The sequence below is a fragment of the Rhinatrema bivittatum genome, chromosome 4, assembly GCF_901001135.1.
Source record: "Rhinatrema bivittatum chromosome 4, aRhiBiv1.1, whole genome shotgun sequence".
Lineage (NCBI taxonomy): Eukaryota > Metazoa > Chordata > Amphibia > Gymnophiona > Rhinatrematidae > Rhinatrema > Rhinatrema bivittatum.
Genome location: NC_042618.1, coordinates 354,027,274 through 354,052,296, shown reverse-complemented (window position 1 = coordinate 354,052,296; position 25,023 = coordinate 354,027,274). Strand labels below are relative to the sequence as shown.

Below are 25,023 nucleotides of genomic sequence, written 5' to 3'. Positions count from 1 at the left end.
TATACATAAAATGCATTAAGAAAAAGAAAATTATGCTATGTTACCTAACGCAGTAAGCTATAAATAACAGCAGAAATCTTATCATATCCATTACTTATATTCTCAGTGCTTTATTATGTAATCTACTATGGGCCTACCTTTCGGAAAAATGCAGAATATCAAATGCTATTAAATAAATGAATATCTTTTTGCCCTCTAGAGAGGAGAGTACTCAGAGGTATAGGTGTAGATCCAGGGAGGGGTTGTGGGTAGGATCATTTGCTTCTGCTAGTTACAAGTACAGTGCTTTGCAAAAGTCTTCACATCTTTGTACATTTTTTTCACATTCTGCTATTTATAACAGTGTTTCCCAACCCCTGTGCCCTCAGCCTGATCAGGTGTACCATGGAAAAGTCCCCACCGCTTGATGCTCAGAATTGGGTCAGTGCCAGGGCTCTGCTCTCCGCACCTCACTGCAACACCAGTGGTGGCTATTAAACATATAGGAACTCCTTTCTGAGAACATGCATACCTCTTCCTCCTAGCTACAACAAGAGCTGTGAAGTCTGATAGTTAATGGGCAGCATGCAGCTGGCTCCACTTTGTACAGTGCATATTGTACACACAGAATCTCATCTTCCTCCTCCTGTGCCTTCTCCTTTGAATCCAGCCTGTGTCTTATCCCCTGGCTGACAGGACAGGGAAAAGCCTGCATTGTGCACTGGATGTGACTGACTGAGTGTTGGGAGCAGCAGTGTGGAGACACTCTTTGAGCCACATGCGGCAGCCAAGGTAACTAACTGAGCCAGCTGCTCACCTCACACTGACTTCTCCCTTCTCCTACACTTGCATACAGAGGGAGTTGGTATATCTATGCCCCCTTGCTCCCTTTGTTTTAATATTAGAAAGAGAAAGAGAGACTGGTGAAGCTTTCAGTGCTTCCATGCTCTTCTTTTGGCCATATGTTTGCACTGCTTATTCTGTGGAAGCTGATGTGCCATACAACCATTTTTATTAATGTAGGAGTGCCTTGGGCTTGAAAAGGGTGGGAAACACTGGTCTAAATAATGCAAATCAAAATGTATTAAAATACGGGTTTGTTTCCCTGATCTACCCAACATCCTCTACACATTCAATGTAAAAGAACAATTATAGAACTATTCCAAAAGTAATTAAGAATAAAAATCCCAAAAGTCTTAATTGTATAAGTATTCACACCCCTTGACTCAATACTTGGTAGAAGCCCCTTTGCATCAATAATACCCATGAGTCAATTAGAATTGGTGTAGTTCTTGCTTATTCTTGGAAGAATAGCTTGAGCTCTTTCAATTTGGCAGTCATCGTCTTGCCACCTATTTTATATTGGATTTAGATCTGGGCTTTGATGGGGCCACTTGAGTGCATTCACTTTCTTCATGCTGAGCCACGCCATTGCTTTGCTGAACCATTTATACTTAGTGCTTAGGATCATTGTCCTTCTGAAAGGTGAACTTTCTTCCCAGTCTCATGGCCGTGGCAGACTTTTTCTCCAAGATCTGCCTGTACTTTGCACCATACATCTTACCCTTGATCTTCACAAGCCCACTATCACCCACTGCTGCAGAGCATTCCCACAACATAATGCTGTCATTTCCATGCTTTACTCTAGAAATGGTGTTAAGGTGATGTGCTGTTTGTTTTATGCCACTCATATCACTTAGCATTGAGGCCAAAAAGGTCCACTTTGATCTCATCGGACCATGTAACCTTCTCCCACCTGCTTGTAGGGACCCCTAAATGTTTCTTTGTATACTCTATGCAGTGCATTATATGGCATTTCTTCAGCCATGGCTTCCTTCTTACCACTCTCCCATACAGGCCATATTTGTGGGGTAATCTTGGAATTGTTGAACAATCATCCCTTTATATGTCTGTTACCATGTGTCCGGTATATGCACACATATCATTACGTGTAATTAACAGCATGACAAACTGCTGACACTGAGGGTGTTTTCAGCATATATAAGCTCAAAAACTCGGAAAGACAAGGACTGTCTCAAGAAAATATAAAAAGGTTAGTTACACTATTTCAATTAAAAACAAGTGACATTTCAGTTAAAGGTTTGTAACATGTTTTTCCTGTTCATGCCCCAGATTAGTCCAGACTCCTGGGGTTTGCATCCCTGCCAGCAGATGGAGACAGAGACAGTTTCACCGACACTGCTACATAACCTAGTGTGCCACCTGCAGTCCCTCAGTATTTTTTCTGTCTCCAGCAGATGGTAGATGGTATAAAACCTGAAATCTGGTGTGGAAAAAAATAACGACGATTTCTGGATCCTCCCAGAGGGTCATGAGCTCCTGGTGGACCATGCACCCTGGTTTGAGGTGGACAAGCAGGGGGTTGGTGACCCTTTGCTAGCTGGATCCTGAGGTCCATGTGGTGGACATCTGGTAGTCCAGATCCCTCATCCCTCACAAGGCAGCATTGGGACCTGCTGGCAGTTCTGCACTACAAACTGGTATAGCAGGGAAGTATCTCTTTTTGGCTTTTTGTCCTAGGCTGGGTCATTAAAGTTTTGTTTAAAAAAAAAATACTGTCTTTTGGTTAGTTGTGCAGGAGCCATTCCCTGTAGCGATCGGGGGGGGGGGGGGGGGGAGGGCAGGACTGGTGAGAGGCTTTTCTCTTGGGGTCAGTGCGGGTGTGTGGCAGGGCACGGCTCCGGGCCACATGGTAATGATGCTTGGCAAGGCATGCTGTGCTTGAAGAGGATCGTAATCTCAGCTGAATCGGGCAGCTTGTGCTCTGTCTGTGTTTCAGGCAGGGAAGGCTCTGCGGGAGTGGCTGCCGCTGGTTCTAAGCCTGCTTGTGATTCGGGGTGACCAGGCCTGTCATGGAGGTTTCCCCATTAGTGCGGGAACATGGCAATCTTAAATTTGCTTGCAGTTGGGGGAGACAGGGGGCTCCCCAATGTGGTTGTCACTGACTGTAGCAGGTCCCGGAGTGGACCAGGGAGGCTCTGATTTAGAGCATTTTCCTTTGGATCTTGATTCTGATGAATCACAGCCTTTTTCTGCTGATTTTGTTTTACTAATGCATAAGGCTTATTTAGCAAGGAAGGCAGCAGGAGATCACTCTAAGTCCTGATTTCGGTCCACTGTTGATCCCTGGCCAATGGGAAAGCCCATGCAGCTGAAAAGAAAGCGCTTGGCGAGCGTTCGGTGTGTTTTTGGCCTCTCCTCTCAGGCAGGTGGTACTGATGAGGATACTGAGGACTCAAGAGGATGCGGATATGGGGGATTCCTTGGGAACAGGCTTGATGTCTTATGTGGCAAACCAGGGTGGGAACCCACAGGAAGTTCCGGTGGCTGAATGGGATAATCCCAAAGTGGTTTGCCTTTATCACAGAAAGGAGCTCTAGCCTTTGATTTTGTATGTGCTTCAAGAGTTGGGAATCAAGGTTTTCACAAGAAGAGTTTGACCTGGAGGGAGTGGGATCCCATGTTGAATGGTTTGCAGGGCCCAGCAAAAGCTTTCCTCTTTCATAAATCAGTGAAGAAGTTGGTAGTTCGGGAGTGAGACACTCCAGAGTCCAGCTTAAGGGTTGGCAGAGCTATGGCAAAATTTTATCCATTGTGGAAGGAGACAATGGAGCTTATAGCTGTCTCTAAAGTTGACGCTTCAGTGTCAGCAGTAACCAAGAAGACCTAGATTCTGGTAGTGAGGGCTGTCGCTTTAAGAAATGTGCAAGATCGCAAGTTGGAGGTTCACCTCAAGAGGATCTTTGATGACTCGGCCCACCGGGATTGTAGGTGGTTCACTATCATTTCCTTCACAGAGTCTCCATTAATTTTTTGGTCACTGAGGAGCGGCTAACCGGCCTATAGTTTCCGGCCTCCTCTCTGCTACTACTATTGTGAAGAGGGACCATCACCACTCTCTTCCAGTCCCGTGACACCATTCCCGTTTCCAGGGATCTATTGAACAGATCCTTCAGCGGACTCGCCAACACATCTCTGAGCTCTTTCAGTATCCTGGGGTGTATCTCTCCGGCCCCATGGCCTTGTCCACTTCCATTTTGCCTAGCTCCTCCCATACATTCTCTTCTGTAAACAGTTTTGTCTACTCCATCCCCATCCATGGTCTTATTAGTCAGCAATGGGCCTTTATCCAGGGTCTTCTTTAGTGAATACCGAACTGAAGTATTTGTTTAATATTTCTGCCATTTCTTCCATTGCTTCTTGTCACCTTTCAATTCCACTATACCACTTCTGACCTTTCTTCTTTCACTGATAGATATGAAAAATGTTTTGTATCTTTGCTTTACCTCTTTGGCCATCCTTTCTTCTGCTTGACAGTTTGCTTTCCTTAATTCTTTCTTCGTCTCCCTCAGTTTTAACAGATATTCTTTTCTGTGTTCCTTTTTTTGGGATCTTTTATACTACTTGAATGCTGTTCTTTTTGCCTTTATTTTTGCAGCCACTTCCTTAGAGAACCAGATTGGTTTCTTATTCCTCTTAATCTTGTTTACTTTTCTAACATATTGAGTTGTTGCCTTTGTAATAGCTTCTTTTAACTTGGCCCAGTGTTGTTCCTCCTCACCCATTTTCTCCCAGCCTTTCAATTTTTCCTCCAGGTATGTCCCCATTTTGATAAAGTGTATTTTTGAAATTCAAAACTCTTGTCTTCATGTGTCGTCTCTGTATCTTATTTGCAAAATCGAACCATACTGTCTGATGATCACTGGTGCTCAGGTGAGTACCTACCTGAACATTAGAGACATTATCAACATTAGAAAGTACTAGATCGAGTATCACATCCTCTCTTGTGGGTTCCATTACCATTTGTTTGAGCAGAGCCCCTTGAAGGCATCCATTCTCTCTCTATTTCTCGTAGATGTCGCAGAAGAGATACTCCAATCCACATCCAGCGGATTAAAATCTCCAACAAGCAACACTTTGCCCTTCTTTCACACCTTTTGGATGTCTTCTTTGAGTTCTCTGTGCAGTTCTTCTGTTAGAGTTGGTGACCTGTAGATCACACCAATAAAAATGGAAGTACCATCTTCTTTTTTAGGACAGTCCACAAAGCTTCTTTACTACCCCACATCCCTTGCAATTCAGTTGCTTGGATATTGTTTTTGATGAGCTACTCCTCCTCTCTGTCCTTTCTTAGCAATTTATAGCCAGCGATGGCCATATTCCAGTCATGAGAATCAGTGAACCATGTCTCCGTAACCACATCAGTGTCCAAGTCTGTCTCAACTATTAGGGCCTGCAGGTCCGGGATTTTGTTACCTAGAGTACTAGCATTACTAGCTGTTGCGTTCGTGCCTGCTCTACGCCCTCGCTCCACCCTCTCTACCTCTGTGGTGACTCCCTCCAGGTTGGATGGACAGCTTGCTGCCGCGGCGCCTCCATGCCGCTTCTCCCCGGCGTCCCCGGGACGGCTCGACGCTGCGGATCCGCCATGTTCCTGATGACGTAGGGCGCGCGCTATGAAGTATGTGCCAGCGGGGGCGCGAACCTCAGGGGCGTCCCCCTGTATTGACGTCATCCGCTTCCAACATAAAAGGTCTTCACTTGCGCTTACGATTTGAGTTAGCAAGGACTACGAATCGAACTCTGTCAAGGAATACGAATTCGTCCAAGCTACTCTGCCTCCTCGGACTTACCAGAGGTACGAGCTCCTCGGGAGCCTCGCTCTCTTTTCTCTATTTCAGATTGCAGATAGGAAATGGTACTCGTTCCTCGAGGGCCCATGTTCCTGAATACTCTGAAGATTCTTTGTTGCCTGGAAGCTATCGCAGATACAGACATTCGTGAGTTACCACCACTCTCTCAGAGCTTTCCCTGGAACCAGGTACTCGCTCCTCGAGGGCCTAACTCCTTCCAGCCACTGAGCCTCTTTAAGAATCTATGTGAGTGTGTCATCTACTACTGGCTACATATACAGCATAACCTGTCTACTCACTGTCTATAGTCTCTCTACAGCTCAGCAACCCTGGGATCGCAGTTCTAGTATCTGAGGGACTTCAGCCCTGCCGGGCATATCAGCTCACTACTGCCACCTCTGGTGGTTCTACTAACCTGTCTAATAAAGAACTATCTGTGTCTGTCTCCATACCCAAGCCTAGCCAGTGGTTCCTCTCAGGATATCCTCCTGGGGGCGCTGTCATCTGCCATCAGCCCAAGGATTCACCTATTTACATTAGAGTGCTCACTCCTCCCACTTCAGGAGCTGAGCACAACATACTGCTAACTCTCATCTGATTGCTCCTCTCATCAGCATAGCAGATCCTAACAGATTGCTAACTCCTCCCCTCTGGCGGAGCATATTATAACAGATTGCTAACTCCTCCCCTCTGGAGGAGCAGATCATAACAGATTATTAGCTCCTTCCCTCTGGAGGACCAGATCTCAAACACTAGCATTAGTAGTCATAGCTTTCCAGCTGATCTTCCTAGTCAACCTTTCTGCATTTTTTAACTGATTGATTTTGTTACTTTCTCTTCCCTCTTCCTGTTTTGCTTGAGGGTGACATGCCAAGTTCACTGGCCACCTCCTTGCCACCCCTGTTCCTTATTTAAATGCCTCATAATGTATGATCTGAATTTTTCACTTAGTATCCTCTTTCCTGCCATTGATAAATGTAGCCCACACTTCGCCAGATTTCAATTTTTATAAATTTTGTGATTTATGGGACCATCATATAAACCCCTTAGTTATTATCTTTTAGAGCCATTGATGTGAGAGGGGCACACTTTTAATCATAGGTCCATCTTTAAACATATTTTTCAAACATTTTTCCAAAATTGTGAGCATTAAAAAAAAGTGCACTACTTCCCCGTTTTTTTGAAATCTGGCGAATACATCTTCTTGTGTGTTGGTTAAGGCATTTTTTTGTAATATTGATAAATGTAGGCCATCATTACCATATAATCTTCTATTGCTCCATACATGGCCCCAGCCACCAATGTATCCAAAACCACATTCTTTACACCAGGTTTTGAGCCAGGCATCGAAGTTATCTATATGGCATGACCTTCCCTTTCCATGAAGAGATAATACTTCTGAAAAGGCAATAGTCTTAGCCATGTGTCTAATCTTTTTCCATAGATTTTAGAAATCTTTCTGAACTTTATGGGTATTGTTTCTAGCAAGGTCATTGGTCCCCAGAGGGATTATAACATTGATGACAGATTTCTTACTTTCTTCTATAATTGTGTTGACAATTTGGTTTGCATTTCTTTTAGCTGAGGATCCTGGAAGGCATTTAACTATAGTGTCTCCATCATAATGATTTCCCAAGTTGATTCCTTTGATGATTGAATCTCCCAGCAGAAGCATCTTTCTTTTAGGACATTTAATCAAGTTGAAGGGTTTCTGGGTACATTGAATGACTAATCAGACATCATTTCAGCAGGGATACCAGCGGGAAGAGTGGGTATCTCTTCGTCACAGGCCTTATTCTGCCAGAGCCCACTGTAATCAAATTTTTATTCTGAATCCTGGATGTCTGGCTTCTCTGTGGGAGTGGATACTCAAGATCTTGTTCTACCATTTTGAACATTGCCGCTTCTTCTTAAATTATAGATGGTGAGCAGAAGGTGACAGTTGTTTTATTGCCTGTTATGCTGGTCTTTATGAGCTTCATATCTGCAGGGATTATTGAGTAGAATATCAAATGTCTGTAAATAAATAAGTACCAGTGCAAGACTTATTATTTCAATGAGTTTGATGAATGGGAGTCATTGTTTTACAGAATCCACCAGAGATCCCAAAGACTCTACCAGAGGTCCTAAAGAAGGATTACAGTATTTTGCCTCTGCTAGCTGCACCCCCTCAAATAGGGGAAAAAATCGCTTTCAAGGTACTTAATGATTTAAAATATACAACCTCTGCATGATGGATGTCTCTTTGCACCACTTTGATTACTCTTAACAAATGAGTAACTTATCCACTGTAGATAGTAGATTGGATATGTAGTTAATCAACCATAATATCAAAGCAGTTATTAATGCTACTTTCTCCATGTATTCTTTTTTTTTCAATAATTATATTGATAACTGTACCTTTTAGATTATCAGAATAGCCTGAGTAAAACTCCACCAAATAAGCCATTGTTTTGAACCTTTACTAGTAGAATAAAGACTCATAGGGCACATGATTTTATTTTAGAATGTCAAAACATGGACTATTTTGGCCATTTAAATGGCTGGCAGGGCGAAATGCCCCATGACTTGTATTTGCTTGCTAATGTCATGGTGCTTATGATCTCTTTTAACACCATAGGAAGTTCAGTAGCCTACGTTTGAATTTTTAAAGCCACAATGAGAGAACAGTAAGCCACACTATTCATCTTTTCATAATGTTTGTAACTGATATGCTGGACTGGGTAGGATAGGCTTGGAGTGCCTCTGAAAATGGGGAGAATATTAATAGCACTATACAGAAACAGTTAATGAAAAATGTGCAACGAACACACTTGTCTCACAAAACACGTTGCAAACAAATTTGAAAATTTTATGTGCTTGGGAATTTATCTCACAATGTGGACCATCATACCACCCTTGGTTGGTTTAGGCAGTAAGCCACGCTTTCAACCATAACGGGTCATATTTAATCATCGGTCCGGAATAGTCTATTAAATTCCTTTTAAATTTCTTCAATTTTCTACTTTATTAAATTTACTTTTTTTATCGTTTTTTTGTCCAAATGCCGGTAAGAGCATTAGGCGACTGAACGCGGCATTATAATGAATTAGACGTAAGCAAATACGAAGGCATTTAAATATTGAAAGAGTTTGGCGGGAACTAACCTTGTGTTCTTCTTAAGCCTAAACCTTCCGATTAGGCACAGAGTCCCTGAAGCAGCACAACTGCGAAACGTACGTCGGACTACAGGAGCTCTAAGTCACACGAGCACCCTCGATCGGAATTTGCTGCCTTTTAAGCACGGCAGCATTGAAATCGAAATCTTGAAAGCGCGGCGGCGCTCTGCACAAGTGAGTGAAGGCACTACCTCGGAAGCGCTGAGGCGCTCCGCACAAGTAAGGCAATTCCGCTTCTTACTCCGTTAAAAACATTTTATTATAAATGGACAAAAAAACGATAAAAAAAGTAAATTTAATAAAGTAGAAAATTGAAGAAATTTAAAAGGAATTTAATAGACTATTCCGGACCGATGATTAAATATGACCCGTTATGGTTGAAAGCGTGGCTTACTGCCTAAACCAACCAAGGGTGGTATGATGGTCCACATTGTGAGATAAATTCCCAAGCACATAAAATTTTCAAATTTGTTTGCAACGTGTTTTGTGAGAATATTAATAGCCATTGGGAAGTGGAGATGATGAGCGGTATACACAATTAGTATAAACCACAATAGCGAATGGTATAGCGCTAAAGAAGTTCGCAGAACCTTGTACTGGATTACTCAAAAGATGAAGCATAAAAAGGTTAAATTCAACATTTCCATCTTTATTCATGAATGCTTGAAGAAAAGTTTCGGTCCCCCGACACGGACCGTGTTTTGCCACATGGGCTGCGTCGGGAGGGACAGAAGCCCAGGAAATCAACAGTTAAAGAAATTGTCTTAATGTTGTGTGAAGTCTCCTGTGGAGGATAATCCAAAATGGGGTTGAGCTTGCAGGCGTGAAGGTCACAACCAGAACGGTAATTTTTCAAAAACGTATGTCGAGCCAAGCAGAGAGGCAAGTAAAGCTTTGGAGTAAACCTAAAGGCAGAAGTCTTCAACACTTTGATTTCAGCAGTACACTAAGCATGCAAAGACTTTTTATCCTGATAGTAAAGTTAACAAGTAGTGGTCAAGTTCCTATAGCTGGCAGCTGGGAGATACTCTTAGCAATGTGGACCAGAATTAACTTGACAGACTGGATGAGCCAGTTGTTTTTTTCTCTACTGTCATCTACTATGTTTTTATCCTAATTGAAGCTTTTTAGCTTAATTTGTCTTTTTTTTCTTTCCTGCTTTCATTTGTCTTTTTTCCCTAACAGCTTTTGGAATTAACTGAAAATTACACACCTGAAGTATCTGACTACAAGGTACTGCTCTCACTTTTTAAGTCTATAAAAAGAAAAATTTGATGGACAGTTTTTTTGTTGGTTTAATGCTGGGGGGACGGACTGATTTTTCACCTGGAAGCATCAGTATTGTCTTGTTTAATGGGGAATGGAAGGAGAAGCACAGTGATCATTTTGGTCCTATCTTGGAAAAATAGGTAATAACATGCCATACTGGGTCAGACTAAGGGTCCATCAAGCCCAGCATCCTGTTTCCAACAGTGGCGAATCCAGGCCATAAGAACCTGGCAAGTACCCAAAAACTAAGCTTATCCCATGCCACTGATGCTAGTAATAGCGGTGGCTATTTTCTAAGTCAAATTAATTAATAGCAGGTAATGGACTTCTCCTCCAAGAACTTATCCAAATGTTTTTTAAACTCAGCTACACTAACTGCACTAACCACATCCCCTGGCAACAAATTCCAGAGTTTAATTGTGCATTGAGTGAAAAAGAACTTTCTCCGATTAGTTTTAAATGTGCTACATGCTAACTTCATGGAGTGCTCCCTAGTCCCTCCATTATCCGAAAGAATAAATAACAGATTCACATTTACCCGTTCTAGACCTTTCATGGTCTTAAAGACCTCTATCATATCCCTCCTCAGCCGTCTCTTCTCCAAGCTGAACAGTACTAACCTCTTTAGTCTTTCCTCATAGGGGAGCTGTTCCATCCCCCTTTATCATTTTGGTTGCCCTTCTCTGTACCTTCTCCATTGTAATTATATCTTTTTTGAGATGTGGCGACCAGAATTGTACACAGTATTCAAGGTGCGGTCTCACTATGGAGCAATATAGAGGCATTATGACATTTTCCGTTTTATTCACCATTCCCTTCCTAATAATTCCCAACATTCTGTTTGCTTTTTTGACTGCCACAGCACACTGAACCGACGATTTCACTGTATTATCCACTATGACGCCTAAATCTCTTTCCTGGGTGGTAGTTTCTAATATGGAACCTAACATTGTGTAACTATAGCCTGGGTTATTTTTCCCTATTTGCATCACCTTGCACTTATCCACATTAAATGTCATCTGCCATTTGGATGCCCAATTTTCCAGCATCACAAGGTCTTCCTGCAATTTATCACAATTTGCTTGTGATTTAACTACTCTGAACAATTTTGTATCATCTGCAAATTTGATTACCTCACTCGTCGTATTTGTTTCCAGATCATTTATAAATATATTGAAAAGCACAGGTCCCAGTACAGATCCCTGAGGCACTCCACTGCCCACTCCCCTCCACTGAGAAAGTTGTCCATTTGATCCTACTCTCTGCTTCCTGTTTTCTAACCAGTTTGTAATCCATGAATGTACATTGCCACCTATCACATGACGTTTTACTTTTCCTAGAAGCCTCTCATGAGGAACTTTGTCGAATACCTTCTGAAAATCCAAATACTACACTACATCTACCGGTTCACCTATATATACATGTTTATTAACCCCTTCAGAAAAGTGAAGCAGATTTGTGAGGCAAGACTTGCCTTGGGTAAAGCCATGCTGACTTTGTTCCATTAAACCATGTCTTTCTATATGTTCTGTGATTTTGATGTTTAGAACACTTTCCACTATTTTTCCTGGCTCTGAAGTCAGGCTAACCGGTCTGTAGTTTCCTGGATCACCCCTGGAGCCCTTTTTAAATATTGGGGTTACATTAGCCACCCTACAGTCTTCAGGTACAATGGATGATTTTAATGATAGGTTACAAATTTTTACTAATAGATCTGAAATTTCATTTTTGAGTTCCTTCAGAACCCTGGGGTGTATACCATCCGGTCTAGGTGATTTACTACTCTTCAGTTTGTCAGTCAGGCCTACCACATCTTCTAGGTTCACCGTGATTTGGTTCAGTCCATCTGAATCATTACCCATGAAACCATTCTCCGGAATGGGTATCTCCCCAACATCCTCTTCAGTAAACACCGAAGCAAAGAAATTCTTTAATCTTTCCACGATGGCCTTATCTTCTCTAAGTGCCCCTTTAACCCCTCGATCATCTAACGGTCCAACTGACTCCCTTGCAGGCTTTCTGCTCTGCCTATATTTTTAAAAGTTTTTACTGTGAGTTTTTGCCTCTACGGCCAATTTCTTTTCAAATTCTCTCTTCAGCCTGTCTTATTAATGTCTTAAATTTAACTTGCCAATGCTTATGCTTTATCCTATTTTCTTCTGTTGGATCCTCCTTCCAATTTTTGAATGAAGATCTTTTGGCTAAAATAATTTTTATTGGGTGAGCTTGATAGCGAGAAAGTGGCTAGTGGAGTACTATTGCTCCTATCTTGCCATGACCTTGACTACCACTTAAAAGCAATTACAGAGGAATGATAAAATGGAGGAGAAAGGCTGTTAGTGCAGTGCCTTAGGGGGTCTGTACCTAGGACTTGTTCTAATTAACATAGTCATAAATGATCTAGAAAAGGGAAGAGCGAGTGAAGTGACCATATTTACAGATGATACAAAATTGTTTTGAGTCGTTAAAACAGCAGAAAATTGTGAGGAACTACAGAAGGACCCTGTGAGGCTAGGAGATTGGTCATCTAAATGGCAGATGCAGTTTAATATGTACAGCTGCAGAGTAATGCACATCAGGAAACCTAATCTTCATCATCCATTCAGACCAGTCCCTTCAAATGGGTTATGCCAACTGACCAGCAGATGGAGACAGAGAATAACAGGCTCACTGATATGCATCCGTGCTGATCACAGCTTGCTAGTATTCTCTGTCTCTAGCAGATGGTACAGTATGCCTCCTGTGTTTTGGACTAAGGCCTGGTTAGCCTAATCAGGATAAAGGATTAAGCGACAGCTCCAGAGGTGAAAGAATTGCTCTTACTCCCTCCGTTGAGCATTGTCCTAACCTAGGAGGATTTTTTTTTTAAAAAAGGGCAGCTTCTGAGGTGAAATCCTTGTGCTTGCTCCCTCCCTCAGTTGAGCAGAGCATTACCCAGGGGGCTTCCAGAATTTCTTCTGGTTTGGATTGGGCTAGGTGGTCTTCTCCCTTTTGCCCTCCCTTTCCCCCACTCCTTCTCCAGTCTTCTTCGTTCTTCTCCTGCAGCCTTGTAATTTGTGCTTGGATGGTTGTCGCATAAAGTTCAAAAAAAGAAAAGGAGGTTTTTCTAGAGCAGAGGCAGTGCGAGGCTCAGAAGTGTTTCTGCAAGAGGGGCTGTTTTGGGTAAGTCGCTTTGACGGTGCTTTCCTGGCTGCCATGGTACCTTGCAGTCAGCGGAGGAAGCAGTGGTACAGCAATGGCATCTCTTGCCGAGTGCAGGAAGAAGCACGTGCTCTGAAGAAGTTGTGGCCTCGAGAAAATTCACACTGGGTAGCAGCTAGACTTTGCTGTGTCTTTTAACTGAAAGGGGAGATCTCTGTGGAGCCAAAGGCAGCGACTCAGGAGGAAAGAGTTATTGGTGCCAGTCACTAAAGTCTTCTGCGATTGGGGCCTCACCCGCTAACACCAGAGCAGTGCCTATTTTGGTCTCGCAGAGGAGTAAAGGAAACTCAGGTACTCCTCTCACTGCTGAAGGGCAGGCATCCAGGCTAAGGCTGATTTCCCTCATGGCTGCGCCCCTTACAAGGTTATTTTCGGTTCCTGCCCCAAAAGAATAGTCTTCCTTCTTTGCCTGGGCTACTGAATTTTTTAAATGTATGCATCAGGTTTTTTCCATGGGACAGAGTTCAGTCCCAGGATCCACTCTGGGTCTTCCAGCCACGTTTGCCTCCGGGGCCTTAAGTAGAAAGAGGCTTAGGGGGGTGTAAAAATATAACCTGGCGGAGGAATTTATTTTGGATTTAGATGGGTCCCTGGATGGTTTTAAAAAGCTTCCTGATCCAGCTAGTGAGGAGGAATTGGAGGAGGATGAATTTTCTCCTGAAGCAGAAGATGGTTCATCTATAGTGCATCTCTTCCATAAGGAAGAGCTGGCATCCTTGATTTCTCAATCTTTGAGTGCACTGAATTTAGCCGAAAACAAGGAGGATGATCCCTCCTCAGCGGAGGATTCTATTAGCATCAGTATTAGAAAATCTTTCAGATCTTTTCCCTTGCATAAAGAGGTGAATGATGTGATTGGAGTGGGTGTCTCCTGAAGCAAATTTTAGTGGTGGTCGAGTGCTGGCAAAATTATATCCTTTGGTGCCTCAGAGAGACAGGTTGAGGTTTCCCAAACGAGATGCGCTGGTCTGTTTGGAGACAAAGCGCACTACAATTCCAATTTTGTGGGTTGCAACTTTGAAGGACACTTGGGATAGGAAGATTGTTTTAAAGCAAACCTATGAGGCTGTCAGTATGGCTCTCTTAAGTTGCAGCCTCATAGATCTGGCTTACAGTTGGCACAGCATGTTTAAGAGGATGTGAGAATGTGGTAGACTAACGTCTTCAGTTGGCACTGCGTATCTAGCAGACACCACCTTTGATTTAGTAAGAATGATTGCCAGGGGATGGTGACCTTATTGGTGGCAAGGCGGCTACTTTGGCTGCGAAGTTGGTCCACAGGATTACATTTCTAAAACCAGTTTGACTAAGCTGCCTTTTATGTTTAAGTATCTTAAGTTTCACTTATAACCAACAGTGTCACAAAGCAAACAATGCGTCAACCATAAATGAATACATGAATAATAGTGACAGCAAATACACACTAAAGAGATAGCAAAACTCACAAACCGCCTTCCCTGCTCAAGTAACAAGCTCAGCTCTGAACAAAGAACACGAGGGAGGCTGATAGGTTCTGCTCAGCCTCCCCCAGTAAAGCAGTTAAACCCCCCACCCATAGGCCATACTAAGGTACGAAGCATAAAGCAAAAAACAGAGACTTACAGAGCAGAGGGCATGGACAGATCATTTAATATTAAGCTGCATGCGCTGTGCGGCACCGATTGGATGTAGGCATCCCAAACAGAGAGGAAGGGCCGGGTTTTGTGAGCAATATCTATGTGTTCCGCCACCTTCTCAGCTTGGCATAAAAGGTGGAGTTGATTCTTCCAAAATGTCAGATTAGGCAGGTCGAGTCCTACTGAGGTGTGGAGTATGGATTTCCTGGCTAAAAGTAAAACTTTCCAAATCTACAGCCTCTTGGGCCGCTTACCTAGTGCTATCCCACAAAGATGGTCGAAGAGAAGTGCATGTGTCTGAGCCAGTATCTGTATCCTAGTCACTTGGAAAATGTAAGCTATCACTGCGCGCTAGAAGTTCTGGACTTTAGGACAAGCCCAAAACTTATGACCTAGCGTGCCTGATGAAAGGGTACATTTCTCACAAATGGGCGAGGGGATGAGATTGATACGATGTGCTCGAATCTGAGAGTAGTAGTAGCGCATGAGGAATTTATATTGGGTTTCGCGCAGGTCCTGACCTCTCACAATTGTTGGAATACGCTTGAAGCAGAGAGCATATTGCGCTGCTGTCATATCTAGTGGAATCTCATTCTGCCACTGTAGGAGAAGACCTTCAAAATTCAGAGGAGGTTTCAGTTGCAGCAAAAGCTTATAGTAGTAAGTGTGTGGGGCAGGGTCCTCTGTCAAGTATATTGCATATAGTGTCTCGTTGGACACTATTCCAATCGCAAACCTGGAGAGCTCGGATATAGCTGTGAATTTGTAAAGAGGCAAAAATATGGGTGTCAGGTAAGTTGAACTCCTCACAAAGAGCGGAGAAGGGCTTGACGCTACCATTCTCAGAAAAAAGTTGACCCACCCAATTTAAGTCCACACTGAGAGAAGGGACTTCTTGCAAGCCTGGGCATAAAGCTGGGATTACCACATACAGGGAGAAATTAAGATACTGTACAATCTAAGTTAAGGGCCTTGCACAGGTAACACCATGCATGCAGGAGGGGAAAATAGAGCAGGCTCCACTTTAAAGCAATGGGGGCCATCCGTGGAGTGGCATGTAAAAAGTAAGGAAGGTGGAGACCCGGTGACAACAACGATTGCTCAAAGGCCGTGGGTGTAAAAAAACGACATGTCCAGCATCCAGCTGCTGTTTAGAAAAGAGTTTGAAAAAAGGGGCAAGATAAGGGGAGGCTCTATAGTGCCTGGCCACCAGAGAATAGGCCTACAAGTTCCTCTTGTTCTCTTTTAGCCAGTAATAAGTTTCGGGATTTGGAGGTATAGGTAGGGGGCATTCTATTAATTCTCAGAGAGCCCTGTCATTTGGAAGATATCGGTCCTTTCATTCCAAAAGAGGGGGAAAGGACAGGTTCTCTAGGGCAAGCTCCTCTAGAGCCTCCCAGTGAGAGTTGAGAGGTCCAGACCCTGGTGCTGGAGAAAGGCAGATGGCTATCAAGGTTTTATTGGCAATAGGCCAAATTACTTTGGATCTTGGACATCATTCGGGGTAGCTATGCTGTTCAACTTTCTTGCTGTTTCAGATGCATTTATGTCTCCCCCTTATCATTTGTTGACAGAGCGGGAGGCAGTAACATTGACATGCCAGTGCCTCCTCACTCTGAAGTGGCAGTGCCATGACTAAGCTTTCAGAGGGGGTTTGGCTGTTACGCAGTTTACTTTGTGGTTACCAAGAAAGGAAGCACTGTCTGCCCCAACCTGGAATTGAAGCAGGTTAACAGGTTTCTTTGACTCATTTCCATATGGAAACTTTTGAGGGAATCATTTGAGCAGTAAGGCAAAGGGAATTTTTGATCTCATTGGATATTATGGAGACAAATTTTCATATCCCGATTCATAAAGAATATCGCAGATCCTTCAATTTGCGGTGTTGGGAGAACATTTCCAATGTCAAACCCTCCCTTTTGGTTTGGCCACGGCCCCCTGAACCTTTTCAAAGGTGATGGTGGTTGTGGTGGTGGTGCTCTGAAGGGAAGGAATTTTGGTGCATCTCTGTCTGGATGATTGGCTAATATGGGGGAAGTCAGAGCAAGAAAGTGTGAGGGTACCAATAACGTGATTCAGTTGCATGAGTTAAGTTGGATAGTCAACATTTCCAAAAGTAGTCTTGACGCTTTCTCAGATTCTGGAGTACTTGGGAGCTCTAGTTGACACCAAAGAAAGTCACATTCATCTAACTGAGCACGGGATTCTAAAACTACAGCAGCAGGTTTGGTCTTTGCTGTTGGTCAGGTCTCTGGTTGTGTAGATTTAACTGCAGCTTCTCAGTTCTACGGCTGCACTGTTGGATCTGGTGCCGTAGGCGAGAAAACACATGAGAACCCCTTCAGAGTGCCTTGCTTTCCAGGTGGGATCCTCAGTCTTAAGATGATTTCATTTGACTGTCAGTACTACTAGCAGTCAGGAACAGTTTGCACTGGTGAATGGATTCTTAGAATTTGACATTAGGAGTGGATCTCGAATTTTCTGTCTGGGTGATGATGACTGATGCAATTCTAATGGGATTAGGGGGGGGGGGAGGGGGCTCATTGTCAGGGTTATTTGCTCAAGGTCGGTAGGGAAATGAGATGGTCCATCAGTCGACTGTAGTTCAGGGCTGTCCAGTTGGCTGCACTTCACTTCGGTTCAGGTGGACAGCATAATATTCAGTAATGCCACTACGGTAGTATATGTGAGCCATCAAAGAGGTACCAAGAGCCTACAGGAAGCAGAGGAAAGGTGGAAACAAATTTGAAGATGGTTTCAGCTTCACACATTGCAGGGGTGGAGAATGTACAAATACCTCAATCACTATGTAGTGGATCCATTGGAATGTTCCTTGTCTCACTTGGCGTTTGCTCAGTTAGTAGCCAGGAGGGCCCATTCACTGATGGACCTGATGGCGACCTTCAAAAATGCAAAGGTGAACACATTTTTCAGTTGGAGAAGAGTTTTTTCAGTCTGGATGCTCTGTTTCAGTTTTGACAGATGGAGGATATTCTCTGTCTGTGGCCCTTAATTGGAAGAGTGGTTCAAAAGATCTCTGGTCCTCCAGACTGACTGGGACATCTTTAGTATGTGGATATAGTGCAGTTGTTGCAGAAAGTGCCATTGTGGTTCTCTCCACACAGAGAGCTCTTGTCCCAGAGACCAATTCTACTTGAGGATCTGAATCAGTTTTGTCTTCCGGCCTGGCTATTGAGAGGGCACATCTAGCAAGGAAGGGTTATTCCCAGGAGGTGGTGAATACTCTCTTGAAAGCCATGAAGCTTTCCACTTCTCTAGCTTATGTGTGGTTTGGAGAGTTTGTTTTTGAGAAGTGGTGTGTTGATAGGCATTTACTTCCTAGGGACAGCATCAATGCCAATGGTTCTTGAATTTTTGCAAGAGTGTTTCTCTAAGGGTTTTGAATTTAATTCCTTGAATGTTTAGGTTGCTGCTATTACTTGCTCTAGGGCAGGGGTGGATTGCAGGAAAGTTTAGGCCCAAGAGATTTTTAAAAAACCAGCCCATGGGGTATCTGACTGACTGTCTTGTGCACTTTCCCTGCAGTGCATGCTTCAACAGCTTCGAAAAGAAGCCAAACTGACCTATGAGAGATACATCATGTGACATGGAGTCTGGAAGAATGGAGCCAAAAAGTGTCCAACATTAATTTCACTTTTTCCTGAATAACTAAGTAACAGAACACACCCTAGAACAGGAGTAAGCAAACTGAGCTGCAGTCTGCCTTCTACCCATGCTATTGGTTGGGCCCCTACAAGTTTGGTTACATCTTTTATATACTATATATATATCCTGGATTTTTGGAATCATTTGCCAAATGAGACAAACCACACGGCCAGTCAGTGTCCGAAACACACACACATATACAGAGTCTCTCAGATACCCACTTTGTTGCTTCTGTGTGTGTGTGTTTCTCTCTTTCTCTGACTCAAAGTCACACACATACATTCTTGCTCTTAGTATATGGGTGGGATTTTGTGTCACAGAAAGAGAGAGTATACCTGTGTCAGAGACACCCCCCCCCACACACACTTAGTGTCAGAAAGAGACACCCACCCATCTCCTTACTCTCACTGACACTATGTGTGTGTGTCAGGGTCTCTCTGACACACACACACACACACATCTGATTCTGACATGCATATTCCACTGTTGTGCTGCTGCCTCCGCTCCAGCATTCTTATGTCAGTATGTAAAATGTTTGCTTACTGCCAGCCTTTCCCTTAGGCTGCAGCATCCCGTCCCTTTCCCATTCCAACCTTTCCTGGCACCCCCACTCTCCAGGAGGTTCACTGGTTCCACAGCCACCTGCCCCCCCTCAGAACTCAGTCTTGCTACCTCAGACAGAAATCTCTCCAACATTGCACGGGGTCTCTCTTCTGGCTCACCCCGTCCATTTTGACTGTAGCTTGCCACTTCTCCATGCCCCACCACCACCATCACTAGGGCATTCCTATTGATTATGTGTTGGACAGGCTGCTGCTTTTATGATTCCCCAGGCTCTATTCTGCCTACTTACTCCAGTGGAGAGAGGACTGTTCCTCCAGGGCTTTAAAAAAATGAAAAGTGAAGCCCTGGGCAAGTCGGGGAAAAGCCACTGACCCCAAAATAGCACAGTTTCAGCCAGAATCCTGTTTTCCCACTTGGAGCCAGTGTAACAGGGCTGGTGCCAAGGGTATTAAGTGCCCTAGGTGAACCTTACAGTCTTACACACCTCCAAACACAATTAAAAATTATGAATTTATAACAGATTTTATATGGAAAAGGACATTCAAAGTACAGGTTTTTGAGGTAAAATATCACAGCAAGTATATTATATTTATATGCACTGCAGTGATGCCAGTACCTAGGAGCTTTTGATTCTAGTCCCCATAAGATTGTTGTGGATTAATTTGTGGGGGGGGGGAGAGACAAACTTTCTCCTCCCTCTCATGTGCTTATTCACAAACACTCACTGATACAAACACACACATATAGAACACCATGCCCTTGGAGTTAAGATTACAAAGAGACAGCAAAACCTTTAGAAAAAGTTTAAAAACCTGGCTCTTTAAACAAGCTTATCAAAAAGAGAAGGGAGAATAAAACCCAGGGAAGTCCAAGGTACGAACAATCGAACACCCACACACATCGCCCTAATCAATGTGTGTAGTTTTTGTTTTTATTTTTTCGTTCATCACCAAAAATTACAATTATAAAGCTAGTATTGTATTCAAAACTGATTTAAAGCGATTTGGACATGATTTATAACATTTACCAATTAATATTGTTTACAAACTATGAACTATGTTACCGAACCATTATGGCACCTGCATAAATTGATATACTATAGCATCATTATTTTTATGTGCCTTACTGTAAACCGTTGGTATCCATCTTAACAACGGTATAGAAAAGAGTTTAAATAAATAAATAAATAAATTCACACTTGCTCATGGGCTCGCACAAGCTTTCACACTCCCATATTTGTATGCTCTCTGACTCACAGCACTTTCTCCTAGGACAACCAGGATGGTAGTCCTTGCACATGAGTGACATCATCAGATGGAGCCTGGCAGGGAAACCTTATGCCAAAGTTTCTGGAACTTTGACTAGGCACACTCAGCATACCCTATAACCACGTATCCATGCAGGGTCCCACTTCAATCTCTTTTTGTCTGCAGAGCTTTCACCTCGCAATTAAGTGAGCTCTTGGCTTTTTCCTTAGAAAATTGCCTTTGGGAAAAACTTTCACCAGTTAATATCAGGGGTTTTTTTGCATTTCTGTCGACACCGTTACCTCTCAGTTCCTCCCCTCAGGCTCCTTAGTCAGATTTTTCAGCATTCTTGGTAAGTTTATTTTCGCTTTTGTTCCCCTGTGGTGGCGATGCCTCGGTGCCTGCCAGCTTCAACTACCTACCTTCACTGCTCTCGTTTTATTACCTTCTTATAAGAACATGCCATACTGGGTCAGACCAAGGGTCCATCAAGCCCAACAGTGGCCAATCCAGGCCACAAGAACCTGGCAAGTAAAAACTAAGTCTGTTCCATGTTACTGTTGCTAGTAATAGCAGTGGCTATTCTCTAAGTCAAATTAATTAATAGCAGGTAATGGACTTCTCCTCCAAGAACTTATCCAATCCTTTTTTAAACACAGCTACCCTAACTGCACTAACCACATCCTCTGGCAACAAATTCCAGAGTTTAATTGTGCATTGAGTGAAAAAGAACTTTCTCCGACTAGTTTTAAATGTGCCACATGCTAACTTCATGGAGTGCCCCCTAGTCTATTATCCGAAAGAGTAAATAACTGATTCACATTTACCCATTCTAGACCTCTCATGATTTTTCGTTCATCATGGCCTCGTCTGATTTTCGTCAATGCCCCCAGTGCATGAGGACCATGTCCATCACGGACCCTCACGAGGTATGTGCCTAGGAGCATCTCATGTTGTCCGGGGTTGTTACAAGTGCGCCCAGATGACCCCTAAGGGATGTCATGCTCGACTCGATAAGATGGAAAAACTCTTCTGGTTGAGAAAGTCCAAGCCATGGATGTCTGCATCGGCGGCATCTGCATTGATAGACCTTGGAGCCACACCGATGCATACCATACCATCGACATCGGCGGGGTCTTCAGATCTGTCGATGCTGCTGGTGGATTGGGTCGCATGAGACCTTGCTGCTGTTGGTTTCTTCCAGGTCAAGAATGTCATGTTCGTTGTCATCGACCTAGGCACCAGGGAAAGACCGGGCCGAGCACCGAGGGAAACATCGGCACTGATCACCTTTGATGCATGGTGCCAGACTTGGGGAGGCACCAGCTCGTGCCGCGGCATAGGTCCAAGAACACTTGGCCCTCTTGAGAGCAGATTTGACAAAACTGATTGGTGTGACAGCTGACATTTCTCGAATCTGGTAGCCTTATGGACGAGGTAAACACCATCCACCTTCCTGTTCATGGGAGGTACTGTGAGGGGGTGTTCCCAGATCTGCAGAAGCAACTCTCTAAGGATCTCATGCACCGGGACAACCACGATCTCCTTAGGAGCCTCCAAAAACTGGAGGATTTCCATCATCTTGTGCCTGGCATCCTCCTCCATCAGTAGCTGAAAAGGGATGGGCTCAGCCATCGGCCGCACAAAACCTGTGAAGCTTAAGTTCTCTGGTGGAGACTTCCTTCGTTCCTCTGGAGGAGAAGACTCTGAAGGGAGACCCTCAATTCTCAAAGGAGGAATCTGCAGTGTCACCTCCCCAGGGGTCTTACGGAGCCTCATCCTCACTGTAGTTCACAGGGTATGGGGCCCTAGGTGCTCGGCCTTCGTCCAGAGGCATGGGCACTGGTAGCACCAGTGCTGGCCCCGGCTAAGCTGGATGGGGGGCTTCAGGCCTCAGCATCCCTGCTGGCTTCCTCCTCGGAGGAACTGGCAATGAGCACCGTATCAGTCAGGGGAAGCATCTGTGCCACACCAAGCATCTATGGCTTCCTGGGAACCGATGCCAGCTATATCGGTAATGCACCAATGAACACATTGAGCCGTTCCAGCAGTGGTTCCAGAACGGACAGCGTGGGCTTCAGTGCCAAGGAGGGCGGGTCGGAAGTGCTGGCAGAGAGCTGTTGGTGGGTCTCATGGAACTAGCCCATATGCCTATAAGTAAAGAATCACCTAAGCTAAAGAATTCCAAATTATCCATGTCAACTGAAAAGAAGGTTGTTAATACAAACAAAAAATGCACTTTGAAATGTCTGTATGTCAATGCCAGAAGTCTAAGAATTAAGATGGGAGAGTTAGAATGTATAGCAACGAATGATGAGACATAATTAGCATCACAGAGACCTTGTGGAAGGAGGATAACCAATAAGATAGTGCTATATCAGGGTACAAATTATATCACAATGATAGGGAGGATCAACTTGTTGGGGGTGTGGCACTTTATGTCTGGGAGGGTATAGAGTCCAACAGGATAAAGAGACTAAATGTTCAGTAGAATCTATATGGGTAGAAATCCCATGTATGTTGGGTAAGCGTATAATGATAGGAGTATACTACTGTCCATCTGGACAAAATGGTCAGACAGATGGTGAAATCCTTAGAGAAATCAGGGAAGCTAACCAATTTGGCAGTGCATTAATAATGGGAGATTTCAATTACCAATCACAAATGAGTGGGAACCCAATAATAAATTTTAAATAGCCTAGATGAAGGTGTCAGCAAGCCTGTCGTTTTCTACCGAAACCAACCGGTCTTCTCTATCATCCACCTTCAACAGTATTTTATTTCATATATTTGGTAATTTTTTGGTGTATTTTTTAAAATTAAAAATTAAATGTAACCACAGTCCAGGAATTTTTAAGCGCCCTATACGGCCGTGTTTCACACAAACAGTGCTTCTTCAGGGGCATTTTAAACAGATCCTTTTAAACAGATCCTTTATCGTACCATTTTCATCTGGACTGGCATCTCAACCGTCTTGCAATAGACGGAGGACATTTTAAAAAATACACCAGAAAATTACAAAAAATATATATGAAATAAAATACTGTTGAAGGTGGATGATAGAGAAGACCGGTTGGTTTCGGTAGAAAACAACGACAGGCTTGCTGACACCTTTAGATTTCATTCTTAGTGGAACGCAGGATTTGGTGAGAGATGTAACAGTGGTGGGGCCACTTGGCAACAGTGATCATAACATGATCAAATTTAAACTAATAACTAGAAGGGGGACAATAAGTAAATCTGCAGCTCTCACACTAAACTTTCAAAAGGGAAACTTTGATAAAATGAGGAAAATAGAAAAAAACTGAAAGGTGCAGCTGCAAAGGCTAAAAGTGTTCAACAGACATGCACATTGTTAAAAATACAATCCTAGATGCGCAGTCCAGATGTATTCCACGCATTAAGAAAGGTGAAGCAAGGCAAAACAATTACTGGCATGGTTAAAAGGTGAGGTGAAAGAGGCTATGTTAGCCAAAAATAATCCTTCAAAAATTGGAAGAAGGCTACATCCGAAGAAAATTGGAAAAAGAATAAGCATTGTCATATTAAGCGTATAAAACATTGATAAGACAGGCGAAGAGAGAATTTGAACTGAAGTTGGCCGTAGAGGCAAAAACTCATAATAAAAACTTTAAAAAATATATCCGAAGCAAGAAACCTATGAGGGAGTCGGTTGGACCGTTAGATGACCGAGGGGTTAAAAGGGCTCTTAGGGAAGATAAGGCCATTGCAGAAAGACTAAATTAATTCTTTGCTTCTGTGTTTACTAATGAGGATTTTGGGGAGATAGCAGTTCCGGAGATGGTTTTCAAGGGGAATGAGTCAGATGAACTGAACCAAATCACCGTGAACCTGGAAGATGTAGTAGGCCAGATTGACAAACTAAAGAGTAGCAAATCATCTGGGCTAGATGGTATGCATCCCAGGGTTCTGAAGGTACCCAAAAATGAAATTTCAGATATATTAGTTAAAATTGGTGTTACATTGGCCAATGTAACACCAATATTTAAAAAGGGCTTCAGGGGCAATCTGGGAAACTATAGACCAGTAAGCCTGACTTCAGTGCAGGGAAAAATAGTGGAAACTAGTCTAAAGATCAAAATCACAGAACATATAGAAAGACATGGTTTACCCTAGGGAAGTTTTGCCTCACAAACCTGCTTCATTTTTTTTGAAGGGGTTAATAAAGATGTGAATGAAGGTGCACTGGTAGATGTAGTGTGTTTGGATTTTCAGAAGGCATTTGACAAAGTCCCTCATGAGAGGCTTCTAAGAAAACTAAAAAGTCATGGGATAGGAGGCGATGTCCTTTCATGGATTACAAACAGGTTAAAAGAGAGGAAACAGCGAGTAGGATTAAATGGCCAATTTTCTCAGTGGAAAAGTGTTAACAGTGGAGTGCCTCAGAGATCTGTACTTGCACCGTTGCTTTTCACTATATTTATAAATGATCTGGAAAGGAATACGACAAGTGAGGTTATCAAATTTGCAGATGATACAAAATTATTCAGAGTAGTTAAATCACAAGCAGATTGTGATACATTGCAGGAGGACCTTGCAAGACTGGAAGATTGGGCATCCTAATGGCAGATGAAGTTTAATGTGGACAAGTGCAAGGTGTTGCATATAGGGAAAAGTAACCCTTGCTGTAGTTACATGTTAGGTTCCA

The 25,023-nt window shown here is 43.3% G+C and overlaps 1 protein-coding gene across 1 annotated transcript in view; it reads left to right on the top strand.

Annotated features, from left to right (window-relative positions):
- COIL (coilin) overlaps positions 1–25,023 on the top strand; it is a 53,266-nt gene that overhangs the window by 7,403 nt on the left and 20,840 nt on the right. Inside the window, exons 3-4 of the mRNA XM_029600699.1 lie at positions 7,724–7,831; positions 9,977–10,024. Coding sequence (XP_029456559.1) covers positions 7,724–7,831; positions 9,977–10,024 — 156 coding nt within the window. The remainder of the gene's footprint in view (positions 1–7,723; positions 7,832–9,976; positions 10,025–25,023) is intronic.